At 38.2% G+C, this 14,666-nt stretch overlaps 1 protein-coding gene across 1 annotated transcript in view; it reads left to right on the forward strand.

Annotated features, from left to right (window-relative positions):
• The first annotated feature begins 985 nt into the window (after positions 1-985).
• The window catches only part of pof1b (POF1B actin binding protein), an 83,521-nt gene continuing 69,840 nt past the window's right edge, over positions 986-14,666 (forward strand). Inside the window, exon 1 of the mRNA XM_020941104.2 lies at positions 986-1,693. Coding sequence (XP_020796763.2) covers positions 1,181-1,693 — 513 coding nt within the window. The 5' untranslated portion in view covers positions 986-1,180. The remainder of the gene's footprint in view (positions 1,694-14,666) is intronic.

The following is a 14,666-nucleotide window of genomic DNA, read 5'->3' on the forward strand; positions in this document are numbered from 1 at the left end:
AAGTATTTCTGAGCTATAAAAACACTGAATAGATGTAAGGTAGAGCTGCTTAAAAGTCACACTGTGGAGCATCGCAGGCAGAGCATTTACATATTCATAGAAACAAACAGATGATGGACCCCCAACCAAAAAGTTACACAGTGCACCTTTAAATTGTGCATCCATTTTAAAACCAAGGATTACGAGCTCAGGTTTAGAAAAAATATGATTTACCAGATTAACAAAGGTGATTCCAGCACCACTAATTCAAAACAACATGACCTCTGTTTTAAAATTCCCTTTCTATGACATTACACATATCCATCGAGCATTTATTAATTACAGGTGTTTCTACTGCTCAAAAGTACCATAATTATTTCTATGAATGAGGCGACTCTCCACAGATCTGACCTGTAATGTAGCGTTGTGTTGTAACCGGTTTATCTCTCTTGTGAAATATAGGTTTAGTCTATAGTGTGGAACATTCTAAACAAAGCAATAACATTTTCATGGAGACAAGCAGGTGGCGGACCCTAAACTAGAAATGTTAGGCAGTGCACCTTTAAGTCTTTGTAGGATACCATCGAACTTTAACAAACATTGCATTATGAAACAAACATAAAATCAGTGCTCTGAGCCAGGTGTTTGACTGTTCATAGCAATTTTAATAAAATGCATTTAATTAATAAATACAATAATCGACTCACTGTATTGCTCTTTTAATGTTTCTTTGTGAAGAAAGATTTGGATAACCCTGGACAAGATAAAACAATATAATTTTATACATATATATCATTTTTGACTGCACATATCTTCCTGAAATGGATATAACAGAACTTGCAGCATGAAAAGAAAAGTGTAATTCTCACAGATGTACTTTCTTCACTCTTGGGTTCCCCCTTGTGGCCTCAAGCTACCTGACCTTTTGAACGCTTAACTCCGGCCCCTCCCATTCCAAAGTATTTTAATTTGCATACAACCTCATCCACCCAGCAGAGCACAGCACGGGGCGCCTCCCTCCAGGACTCTTCCTTTCCCAGGGTATGTCTGTGTGATCGGACTTTCCTGCCCGCTCTGTTCCGTGGAGGAAAACGTGTATCTGCGGCGGCGCGCCTCACCTCCGCTGCTCCACAACCAACAACGTTTTATCGGGAAGACTTTTAAAACTTTCTGCTTAGTGTTGGACCTGAGCTGATCTAAAATGTCGGTTCAGACGACTCACAAGACGACTACCACCTCGTACCGGAGCAGCAACCTGGCCTCTCAGGAGCAGAGTCCGACTTCCACCACGTACCGGACTCTCTCCGTGGCGTCACCGGAACCCACGGCCACGACGTACCGGACCCTGTCTGTGGCGTCACCGGAACCCACGACCACCACGTACCGGACCCTGTCTGTGGCGTCACCGGAGCCCACGACTACCACGTACCGAACCCTGAGAGTCGCGACACCGGAACCCGCGACCAGCGCGGTGATCTCTGCGGCCCCCGTGTCACCGCTGCCCGTGTCACAGATGCAGTACGCCGTGAACGGGTCCTACGATGTCCGGTACCTGGTCCCCGTGCAGACCGCCGTGCAGCAGCCGTCCTACGTTTTCATGCAACAGCCCATGATCCAGCAGCCCGTCATGCAGCCCGTTTACGTGCAGAGTGTCCCGCAGCTCAGCGTCAGCAGCACTGAAACTGATCACGTGTTCCAGCGGCAGACCCTGGAGGTGAGCCCGCACCCCGCACCCCGCACTCTGCACCCCGCACCTCCTCACGCCACAGGGAGCACAATATAGCAAGCCAAACTGTTCACACACTAAACTAGGACTAAAACCAGGACTAAACCAGGTCTAAACAGTAGGTGGACATACTTTAAGGCAGCAGTGATCTCATATAAAAATCATTTCTCTATCAATAATATTTTAATCTGGTTAAGGAAAGTCTGGGCTTTTTATTTTCTTTTAGCACATAAAACGTCTTATGTTCAGATCCTCGTCTTTGCTTCTCCACAGCAAACAAAAGCCTCTTCATTTAGCCTTGGGCTCAATTTGAAGAGACCAAACATGAATTTTCAGGATGTGGTCCCTATATTCATATAGTTTTAAAAAGCATGACAATATCAAGTAATCCAAAAGTATTCAGATTACGTTACTCACCTTAAGTAGCTTGTAATACGCGTCAAATAAGGTGTTAAACGTGTTAAATATATGTTTAAATGTGAACAGTTTGGCTTGCCATAGCACAACAGAGACACAACACGCACACACACGCACTCTGTATCATCTAACAGCAACTTTATCTGATGTTGAATGACTTTATTTTGAACTGAGAGAAACACAAAGGCGACAGAGCGTGATTAGGCTTTTATTGCTCATTGTGCCCCTGTTTAACCTTCCTTACACCTGCACAATAACACGATTACTTTATGCATTAGTCAGACAAATCAGACCAGCTCCCCTGTTTGTTTGTCTGAGTCAGTTTGGCCATTGTAGCTAAATCAACAGGAATTTGACTTTTCATTATTTGGCACAAAGAGACGTCGCTTCACTGAGTTGAGACAGATTCCCGCTAAAGGCTGATATTGTTGCCTCAAATGTTGCATGAAATCCCTCGGAGATTTTGATCCCCTCCTTTTGAAATGAGAGCAATAATCTTGTATAACTTGTGCAGGTACCTGAGGGAGGAAATTATAAACTCAGATGTGTTGATTCGTCTTTGACACATCAATGGAAGGCTGCTGTTGAAGTCGTATAACAATAAAGTTTAGTTACAGAGAAGAGCTTTAATTGCACAGTGGGCAGGGACTCTTTGTCAGTTCACACAAGATGACTGTTGCATTTGTAATAACCATGTTTTTGTTTAATCTCATGACTAGATTTTCTTACATTAGACCTAATTATATCATAAAAGTGAGTTAGAGATTTACAGATGAGCTCCAGTAGATGTTGGTGAGCAAATCAGTGATGAAAAAATGACAAGAAATCATTTTGTTTTGTTTAATTTTTTTCTTTTGGAAGTCCGTCACCTGTTTGCTTCTATGAATATGTCATTGCTGTGCTTGAAATGTCCCACAGTGTGACTTTAAACAGCTCTACTTTACAATTATTCCATTACAGGTGGTTTTATAGCGCAAAAAAAACTGTAGAAAAACAGGCATTCTGACTGTGAGAGTGGGTGTCGCCTCTCCACAGATCTGACCTGTAACAACCTGTAACTTGGAATCATTTGGTCTCCATGGTGATAGAAAGGTTTAATGCCATACTGTGAAACATTCCAGACAAAGCAATAACATTTTCATGGAGAAAAGCGTTAGACACCACAATGCACTTTTAATAAAATTTTGTTTTATTAAATTTTTATTTTAGGGAAAAAAAAAAATAATAAAAATTAATAAATAAAAATAAGTAAATAAAAATTAATAAATAAAAACAAAGAAATAAATACATAATAATAATTTTTAAAAAACTTATAATACTTAAAAAAAAAAAAAAGTTTAGTACCATTTGAGCCTATTGACCAAACTTCTAAGCAAACAGCTGCTGTTTTGCGGACATTTCTCCAAACCAGTTTATTTTAAAGGAGCCAGAGCAAATATTTTGTTGTTGTAGAACTTGAATGGTTCCTTTTTTTTTTTTCCCCCTCCTGCTCCCTGACGTTTGACCTTGACCTTTATGAACACTTTTATGTTGAGGATCACTACAAATTTCAATGAGACGACCTGCTCTTTACCATGCCAACATAAATACACGCTTTTTCTTGGCAGTTATTACTTGTAAAACATGATGAAACTGTGATGAATGAAGGGATAAGGTCATATTATATTACGCAAAACTGTCTTGTGAGCTTTAAGACATGTTTTCATGTTGTTGCCTTTTCAAAAACAGACTTGGACTTGCGTTTTGTGCGTTTCTGATTGAGAGAAAAACTCCAAAAACATGTAAATGAACCAAAACACAAGTCCAAGTCTGTTTGTGATGAGGAAACAAGATTATAACGTAGTTAAAAATAGCATCGTTAAACCTTATGATAACAGGAACACTTGGTTGGATGTTTAAGTGAATGACATGTTTTTTGGAATGGCTGAGTAACTATCAAAAGTTGCATTCATTTGTCATGGTTTGGTCCTGCTTTGAAATCACTTTAGTCCTGGTTTAGTTCTGCGTTTGATCCTTGTGTTTTTCTTTTTGATACGGTGTACGCCAGTGCCAAAGCAGCTTGTGTAATCTCTAAAACCGTTTGTGTGGTAGGGTGTTCCTGGTTTTCTTTGGTCAGTTTCAAAAGTGATTCATGGAAGGAACAAAGATATCACCATTTGAGTCCGTCGTGTTGGAGCTTTGGGAAAAAATAAGGCCATTTTCTTATTAGGTAATGACATGTTCTTTATATGATTTGAACAGATGCCAGCGAACGTAACATTTGAAAAACTCAGTGTAACCAGTTGTGCAGGTTAATTACAAAATGTGTTTATAGAAAGTTTGTGGGAAAGTGTCTGTATGTATCTTTTTTATGATTTTGACCATGTTTTGCGATATTTTTGTGCTTTAATGCAACAAAAATCTAAGGGACAACATCCAAACTCAACACAGAAAGATGTCTTAGCCTGGAAATGGAACTTTTTTGGTATATTTGGCCTGATATTTGCACTTTTTAGTGTAATGGCCTTAAAGGTTTCACTGCGCAACTTTTCTGGTGGAGGGTTTGCTACCTCCTAGTCTCCATGGAGCTGTTAGATGCTTGGAATGTTCCATGGCATGACTTTAAACATATTCATCAATAATTTATTCATTACAGTGTATCATTCTTTCATTAGTTTTTCAGTATAAAACCAAAAGTAAGAAAACTAAAAAAAAATATATGTATATTTTCTTCATTATTTGTCTCCAAAACCAAAATGAAAAAGCAGATAACGATTCATTTTTTCAGTTTTCGATTTTGTGTTTAAATTAAAAATGGAAAAAACGGATAACAGCTGTTTCGGAGACAAATAATGAAGAAAACTGTTGTTTTTTCATTTTCTTATTTTTGGTTTTATATTGTAAAAGGAATGATACACAGATTTCTGCTGTTCAAAAATATAATAATTCCTTCTGTAAATAGGGGCGACTCTCCACAGATCTGACCTGTAATGTATTGTAGTGCTGTAACCTGCTTGTCTCCTTTGTGATACGTAGGTTTAATCTATACTGTGGAACATTCAAGACAAAGCAATAACATTTCCATGGAGACAAGGAGGTGACGGACTCTCCCCTAGAAATGTTACGCAGTGCTGTAGTTTCCTCGTCACAAACACACCTGGAGTTGTGTTTTGTTTCATTCACACATGTTTAACACACAAACCCTGCACATCTAGGTTGAGTTCTTCTTTCAAACGGAAAACACTCTGTTCCACCTTGTGATGTCATGTGGTAATACAGGAATTGCTTCACTGTTTTTAACCCCATACTCCATGTGAATGAAGCAAAACACACTCCAGGTCAGTTTTTGAAGAGGGAACAACATTAGAACATGACTTAAAACTCACAAGAGTCCATTTTGCATAATGTACGACCTTTTATTGCAAAAAGATAACAGTGCAAAATGTGACTGCACAGCTCTCTTGTGGGTTTGTAGTGAAACCGGGCTGTGGGTGAGTTTGAAGTACATTTAAATGACATAATTTGGAGAAAAGTAATCAAAATCAGCTCTATATATCGGTCCAAAAATATACTGGTCATCGATTTCTCTGGATTCTAAACAACTGCTGGGTTTCAGGTGACATCACAACATTCTATAGACAAATAATATTTTAAAATGCATTTTTTTGTTGTAATACAAGAAGTTAATGGGTCTAGTCCAGACCAGACATGTAAAATTCAGGCCCGGGGGTCAAATTTGGCCCACGATATAATTATATTTGGCCCACGAGATCATATTAAATCTGTATTAGAGCTGCCCCACTGGTGACAGATCGACGATAGAGACATTATTTATTTAAAATGTTGTTATTATTTAATATTCTGCGTGTTCTGGATTCAATGTTTAAGCAAAACTATTATTTGACATTTATTTTAATAAGAAAAGGTTTAATATTACTTATCTCGAAAGAAGAGAAAACATGCAGATGTTGTTGAAATTTTGCAATAAATATTTATTTTGGCCCAAGACTTGGTCCCAGTTTTTAATTTTGGGCTCTGTGTATTTGACTTTGACACTCCTGGTCTAGTCACTAATATAAATAATCAGATTAAACATTTGGGAGTTTTCTTTTTAGACACTGCATAACAAAGTACAACGTAATCAGTAGGTAAATCTGACTCTCGACTGCCCTCAATTGAGATTATGGCATCATCACATTTTAAAATTTGAAAACCACCAGTCGGTATCGGCATCGGCCATGAAAAAAATAAAATAAAATAAAAAAACATATCGACTGATCTCTAGTCAAACTGTTTCACAACTAAACAGTAAACAGTGACTTCAGTTTAGTCCCATTTGAGATTCCAAAGTCTTAATGTTGCCTCATAAAACTCTTAACTAACTATACTACGGTTCAATATTCGCCACACTTTTTTTTTTTTCAATTTTTTTACTGTTTACTGTTGACCAAAACATATTCTAAACATTTGATTCATGAAAGTGTCCACCTTTGTCAGATAGAACAGCTGAACACACTCATGGCTCGTTCTTTTTACAACAGAAATCAAATATTGTTCAGAAAGTTCTTCCCAAGTCTGTGGCAGAAGTTTCCATAAATGTGTGGCACTTGTAGGTTGCTTCATTCTTCCGTCCAGTTCGTCCCAAACCAGCTCCATGGAGTTTAAGTCTGGACACTGTGCTGCTGGACACTCCATGTTTTCAAGTTTTACCATCTGAGGTGGTTTTGGCAGAGCTTGGACTTGGGTTTTGTATCTTTTATCTTTTTTTTTAACCTCTGTCTGTTCAGTTTTTACCTTTGGACCATTTCATACTCTTTACTGGACTTGCACGACTTGATTTGCGATAAATAACTGGAAAAATTAGGTTGTTTTAAAACTTTTGACCAGTACTGTATCCTGCATCATTCAGCTACTGTTTTGTTTTTTTATGAGCACCTTGGACAAACTTGAATTCTTCACTTTGTGCATGTTCTCCGTTGATCAGACCTGTATCTCTTCCTTTTGTCACATGTTTGTCTCCATAAAGAGACACGTTTAATGCCATACTGTGGAACACTCAAGGCAAAGCAATAACCATGGAGACAAGAAGGTGATCAGTGTGGTACATGATTTTGACCCCCGTGGTGAGGTGACCCCGGGGTCAACATACCATATAGTATTTTGACCCTGGGGTCAGAATCCTATTATGTTATGTTGACCCCCCCCCCCATTATTTTGGAGACAAATAATGAAGAAAATAGTTTTTGTTTAACACACAAAACCTTGCGCATTTAGATTAGTTTAGTTCTTCTTTCAAACAGAAAACACATTGGAAAACTATGAAAATCTACATTTTATTAATAAACAACTTGAATTGTATAGAAAAACTTTTAAATATGCCAATGTGTTTTAAATTTGCAGATACAGTATTAATATTCAAAGTGTTTTTTGAAGAACTCGGATGCATTTTTTATGTCGATTATAACTTTTGAATGTTAAAAATTTACTTAGTTAAATTTAAGTTTAAACATATTTTACTGGAAATGAGATAAGTAGTTATTAATGAATTAGGTAATCAAAGTGGTGTTTAATGATTTGGAATCTTGTTAAAATAGTCGGGAGTGATCAATTGAGTAGTTAAATGGGGGGGGTCAGATTACAATAGTCATAGTTATCCCCTAATATGTTTATTATAGTTATTATGATGTAAAGTAAGAAGTAATTATATATAAAGGAGGTCAAAATCTTATGACTATAGTAATCTGACCCCACAATATGTTTATTATAACACAACATGACTAAATTCAAGGTTATTATTCTTACAAACCACTGCCTAAACTGATATTATGATTAAGGATTATCTGAACATAGCAAACTAAAAACCATAACAATGTAAAATACAAATACATATAAAAAGTGACAAGATTGCTATGCATATGCAATTTTAACAATACATTACATTTACACGAAATACCAAGTCGTTTCCCATCAACACATTCCTTAAAATACCTTAAAAAGAAAGTGAATATGCAGCAATATATAATAAAAGTAAATTACATGAGAAATAATGATCATTTAAGTAACTACTAAAGAAAAAGTAAGAGGAGTCAAAGTCAATATGCTATGGGGGTCAAAATACTATCTCGGCCATGCACAAGAAAAGTTACGTAAAAGTGTGCAGCATTCATGTTTAGTAAATGTAAATTGAAAAGTTCTTTTTTTCATTTTCTCTCTTTTTTTAGTTTAAGTCCAAATAAAACTGATCATATCAATATAAATAACAACTATTCCACTACTAAATGTGTTAAAGATAATTTCAAAAGCTCCTATTAAACAATTAAATTTGTTTTGTGGCAAAGGTAGAACATTAGTAGTTTGGTAGATTTGGTAGATTTGGTCTTACAGTAGCTGCACTGCGATGGACATAAAAATTTGAACTCTGAACTCTCTTTCTGGACCAGGTCTTGGTCTGGACCAGGTCCTGGTCTGGTCCCGTGGTGTGAAGGGGCCAGTGGCGGTGCAGTCTCAGTTCTAGCACGTAGCTCTGAGATTTCACAGACCGAGTTTCTGGATAAACACTCGATCTGATGGACAGGGCTCTAATGTCCACATGTACCTGCCGACCAAAAGCATCTCAAACCCGAGTCAAAACGAGGTCACTAAAGGTGTCCGAATGTAGGCTAAATTTGGGTTACGGACCTGTAACTTGGTCTGGTTTGGTCTCCATGATTGTAGAAAGGTTTAACGCTAAGACAAAGGAATTACATCTCCATGGAGACAAGCATTTGGATACACAATGCAGCTTTAAAAGAAGATATATTTTGATTTGTTTGCTATTTTCTGTGACACACTTGGATCATTGTTCAAGTCTGAAACTGCAATATTGATTTAAACAACGTAATAAAAGAATAAAAGAAACAAGTCAGCTCATGTCCACTTAAGAAGATAAAGGTGCACTGTGTAACTTTTTGTCTGGGGGTCCATCACCTGCTTGTTTCTCTGGATATTTCATGTTCCACAGTGTGACATAAAACAGCTCTACTTTACTTTTTTTTTCAGTTACAGGTGGTTTTAGAGCTCAAAAAATACCTAGAAAAACAACATTCTGATTGTGAGCGGGGTCGCCTCTCTACAGATCTGACCTGTAACTTGGTCTGGTTTGGTCTCCATGAAAATAGAAAGGTTTAATGCCATACTGTGAAATATTCCAGACAAAGAAGTAACATCTCCATGGAGAAAAGAATTCGAAGGACCCTCCACCAGAAAAGTCACACTGTGCAGCTTTTAATGCAGAGTTTTGTTGTAATGCAGCGTTTTAAGATCTAGTCACTGACAGAAATGATTAGGTTTAACTTTCGTGCATTTAGCTTTTGGATATTTCACAGCAAACAACATCACATCCTAAAATCTGAAAACCACCAATTGATACGATAAACCTGCTGTAAAGTTTCGTTGTGTAGTTTTTCTGGGGGAAGGTTTTCTCCATCACTAGGAGATGTGCAAAAATATCAAAATATTGATACGGCGTATCATTTCATGTGATGATACAGTATCGATATCAAGGGCAGCTGTATTGATATATCACCCAAAGTATTTTTTGTTATATTTTACTTCATTTTTTTACAGCTACAGTTTTGTTGCTTGTTCAGAGGAATGTTACACATTTGACATTTTCTCTGTTTTGATGATTAAAATGTTTGTGGTTTTTATGAACTTTGCATAAGAATTGGTTTAACAAAGACTTTTAGCATCACAGACATGATTTAGCCTTTATTTTTATTGAACTGTATCAAATCAATTAAAAATATATCATATTGAATCGAAAGTGCACTGTATGGAGGTATGTATCATATCGGCAACTTCTTAATGATACCGAGCCCTGTCCATCACCTGCTTGTCTTCATAGAAATGTTATTGCTTTGTCTAACCCAGGGGTGTCAAACTCAGTTCCAGTTTTAAAATTTTTGGCCTCTGTGAATTTAAGATGTGAGTCAAACTAAATATTTATAGAAAAATTTCAACAACATTTGCATGTTTTCTCTTCTTGCGAGATATGATTATGTCTTATTAAAATAAATGTTTAATAATAGTTTTGCTTAAACATTTAATCCAAAATAAATAATAATTTCTCTATAGTCTATCTATTTCTAGCCAGCGGGCAGCTCTCATACTTTAATACTAATACTACTATTTGATACGATCTCAGCGGCCAAATATAAGTATATTGCGGGCCAAATTTGGCCCCCGGGCCTGAGTTTAACATGTCTGGTCTAGAATGTTCCACAGCATTAGCCTGATTCATCGGCCGGTTTCACTTTGTAGAAACTGTCTGACCTCACAGCATTTGAATACGTTCGCGCGACGGTAGGCGGGTGCTTAGTTTTATTTAATTAAATCGCTGCTATTTGGTTGTGACGTATGATGTGCGTCGCTAACGGGGTTAACTGGTATACTAAGTTTTTCCCAAATCCCGTAGGAAGAAGGACAATAACGTCTTTCCACTGATAAAATTCACCAAACATTCTCTTTGTTCCGGCTTTAAATCCTCGATCTCGGGAATCGTTGCCAAAGCAGAGTGTCTGTTTTTTTGCTCATTGGCTGGTGTCCGGACTCACACTTCTGGGGTTTTTATGAACCGTCTAGTGTATTTTGATATCTGACCTAGTCGTTGGAGAGAAATGAAATTGAACAGAGACACTAGGTGGCGCCAGACTGGCTACCACAGCCTGGCATTAAACCTAAACCTAAACCTATGTCAAGGGAGACAACTATGGGTTGCACATTACAGGCCTGCGAAGAATAAATGCTAGATAGATGTGTTTAATGTGATACTGTGGAACATTCCAGGCAAAGCTAAAACATCTCCATGGAGACAAGTAGGTGACGGAGCCTCTAACAGAAGTAGTCTTTGAAATGCAGTGTGTTTTGGTGTTGCAGTCTTGTACTGGAGTCTTTCCATACAAACCACACATTCAGATTAAAGGTGTCTCCTCTTTCAGTTATTTCTGGTTCTTTCTATTCATTCACTTGTTTATTTTGTCAAATGAAAAGGCTGCGTGCACTTTGCTGTGACTCTTTTCTTTTATGTTTATGAGAAGTTTCCTTAGAGCTGCACTCACACCGTCTTTTCAACCGCGCCGTATCCAACTACAAGTGAACCTGAGAGGCAGATGAGTCTTCTTACCTCTAATACACTTCCTTTGTTTGGTTTTGGATTAAACTGCAGCATGTAGCAGCAAGGCCAAAGACAAGAGCAGGACTGTAGTCGAATAAAGACAAAAAATGCTGCAACGTGATTGGTCGATGAAGGGGGGCATGGCAGAAATGCTCAAAACTGTTATGTATCACCCAAACTGCACTCACAAGATACACCTGCAGGGGGAGTTCATGCAAAAAACAATTGTTCAGGCAGAGAAAATACTAGAAGAAAATCTGAAAATGGATCAAATGATTTTAAGGTCGATTCAAACAGTTGAGATAAGCCTATGGCCACATTATTATTATTATCTTCTTTTTTTTTTATTATTATTATTATGAATTTTATTATGGGAACTTTGTACAGCCTACATCCTGGGTCTTGTCTGGTGTGGTAGATCTGGGCCTCTATAGTTCGAGTGCTCAGGCTCTGCTCCTGAGCAGCCAGGATCAGTGCCTCTGTGTGTCCTTCAGACCCTCTCAAGACATTGGTGGGATTTCTTGATATCAGCCACTTCAGTTATGTTCCAGTGGTTCATGTAGGGGTTTGTCCTGCCATGATGGTCCCACCAGCTCCTCTTCCTCTGGACCCCACTGTCTGAGACATTCTCTGAGCACCTCATCTGTCGGGGCCTTGTCTTTGATGTACTTAAGGAGCTTGGATGTTTCATCCTGGACAGTGGTTCCCACACTCACTAGTCCTCGGCCTCCTTCATTCCGGCCTGTGTACAGTCTCAAGGTGCTGGATTTGGGTGGAACCCTCCATGCATGGTCAGGAGCTTTCGTGTCTTAACATCTGTGGTCTTTATCTCCTCCTTTGTCCAGCGCATGAAAAAAAAAAAAAAAGTGAAAAGTGTTAGAACTGTTATTTCTTCTTGTAGTTTGCACCAAAATGGAGCAAAGGCTCATGGTCTATGTAGTTCCCTCTGTTTTTTAGCTTTTGCTGCACCATAACAATGAATTTAAGCAAAGAAACTTGTGATTCAATATATTGTGACAGCCCACAATATTATTGAGACTTTTGACAATACGATATCACAATATTTTGGTTATTGTTACACCTCTAGTTCAAACTAATAATAATTTTAATGAAGGCGCAAAACGTTTATCGTTTATGATTGTACTTTTCTAGTCACTCGAAGCGCTTTACATGAAGGAACCACTCACCAATTCACACACTCACTCATTCATTCACACACCAGTCACAGTGTACACAAACACTGGAGGTGACTCAGCCCGAAACTGCTCAATCCCCACTCCAGCGTCTGCGTACTGACATTGTGCCATTGAGCAGCATTTGTGAGTGAAAATACAAGACAAATGGAAGTTTTTGATTTGTATATGCTTTAACTACTGTTGGGCAAGTGACTTTAAAACTGTAATGTGTTATTTATGATTTGTTACTGCCATTTCAAAGTAATTTGTTTCATTACAGTATAACTGCATTTAAAATGTAAAACATTACATTAATATTGCATTACTTTAAGTTACTCTCACCAAAATAACTGTGAAGACGCTGAACTTTTACGCCGTATATGGACTGAACCAGGACTAAACCAAAACTGAACCAAAGCTGAACCCAGACTGAACCGAGTACTAAACCAGGTCTAAACCAGAGCTGAACCAGGACTGAACCAGGACTGAACCAGGACTGAACCAGGACTAAACCAGGACTGAACCAGGACTGAACCAGGACTGAACCAGGACTGAACCAGGACTAAACCAGGACTAAACCAGGACTGAACCAGGACTGAACCAAAACTGAACCAGAGCTGAACCAAAACTGAACCCGGACCGAACCAAGTACTAAACCAGGTCTAAACCAGGTCTAAACCAGGTCTAAACCAGGTCTAAACCAGAGCTGAACCAGAGCTGAACCAGGACTGAACCAGGACTGAACCAAGTCTAAACCAAGTCTAAACTAGGAGTAAACTAGGACTAAGCCAGGACTAAGCCAGGACTAAGCCAGGACTAAGCCAGGACTAAGCCAGGACTAAGCCAGGACTAAGCCAGGACTAAGCCAGGACTAAACTAGGACTAAACCAGGTCTAAACCAGAACTAATCTTGGTCTAGAACTTGGAATCTAGGCCCGCCCCTGAGAGAACCCCGAGCTCAATCAGGCGTCGAGTTCTGCGTCGGTCCTTTTGCCCACGGTTACCCGACGGTCTACACGGGCGCAACTCTGGCGTTTCACCGCTGCTGATATCGCCGTAATTTTAGTGAATTTGTATGAAGAAAAACGAAAAACCCTCCACTTCCACCCAGGTTAAAAAAGCATTGTGACGAGTGTTACTCACATTTGTACACAGTAAAATACACATTACTGCGTTACAGCAAAAAGCAACACAGTACAGTAATTCGTTACTTTTATATCAACACTGTCCGTAACATGAACAAAATTCTACTCATTATTGTAAAAATGTCTAATTATTCAAACTATGAAGACGTTTTTTTCAAAATATGGGCGGAAGAAAATGCAAACGATCGCGAAACTTAAAAACTTTAAATCTATGCGTTCTCCTTCATGCTCGAAAAGCTCCAGAAGCTTACAGTAATTTTAAATAATAACAGATTGAGGCAGAGCTGGACTTGTTTGGGTCCAGGTGGAACTATGCGCTGGGTGTGTCTGCTCAAAGTCAGGGGTGTGTTGTCGTAAAACTGTAAATTATGATGCTACACCCAATCAGAGTACATACACACACACACACACACACACACACACGTGCACACGCACACGCACACACATATACACACACACACAAAGATTCACTTGACTTGGGATTTTTTTTTTTCTCATACAGGAAACGTGTGTATTCTTTAAAAGCGTAACCTGGGTTTGAACCTGCCCACAGCCAACTTTTCAAATCAGTGATAATCATGATTTAAAGTCGTCTCATGTCAGCTGATGTCAGAATGATTTACTCCTCGTCTTGACCTTAAGGGTTAGTCTCAGCTCTGTCGTTTATCTGATTTAAACCAAATCCTTCACTCAGTCACACTAAATATTCGATTAGAACTTGAGCAATTTTCAGATTTTTCACTTTTTTTATCAGTTTGTGTTGGTTTTTGAATGATGGAAAATGCCGCGTTCTGTTGTGCCGATCCATCTTTTTGAGTTCCGATTCCGCTACTTCATTATCTGTTAATTATTGATATATTTATTTATTCTTTCTTCTCTTTTTGTATTGGCAAAGGAACAAATGAAAGGAAAGAGAACAGGGAAAGGAAGAAATGAACAGGAGAAAAGAAAAAGGAAAAATATATACTGTATGTCATTAATTACAAGAATAATCTTTTTTTTTTTTTTTCCTTTTCCTTCTGTGTTTTTGTTTTGTTTTGTTTTCCCTCCTGCCCTTACCCTCTTACGTCTTTACTTTTACTGTTTGTACT

Source organism: Boleophthalmus pectinirostris, unplaced genomic scaffold (assembly GCF_026225935.1).
Source record: "Boleophthalmus pectinirostris isolate CB_2022bp ecotype Guang Dong unplaced genomic scaffold, ASM2622593v1 HiC_scaffold_12, whole genome shotgun sequence".
In the NCBI taxonomy this organism is placed as follows: domain Eukaryota; kingdom Metazoa; phylum Chordata; class Actinopteri; order Gobiiformes; family Gobiidae; genus Boleophthalmus; species Boleophthalmus pectinirostris.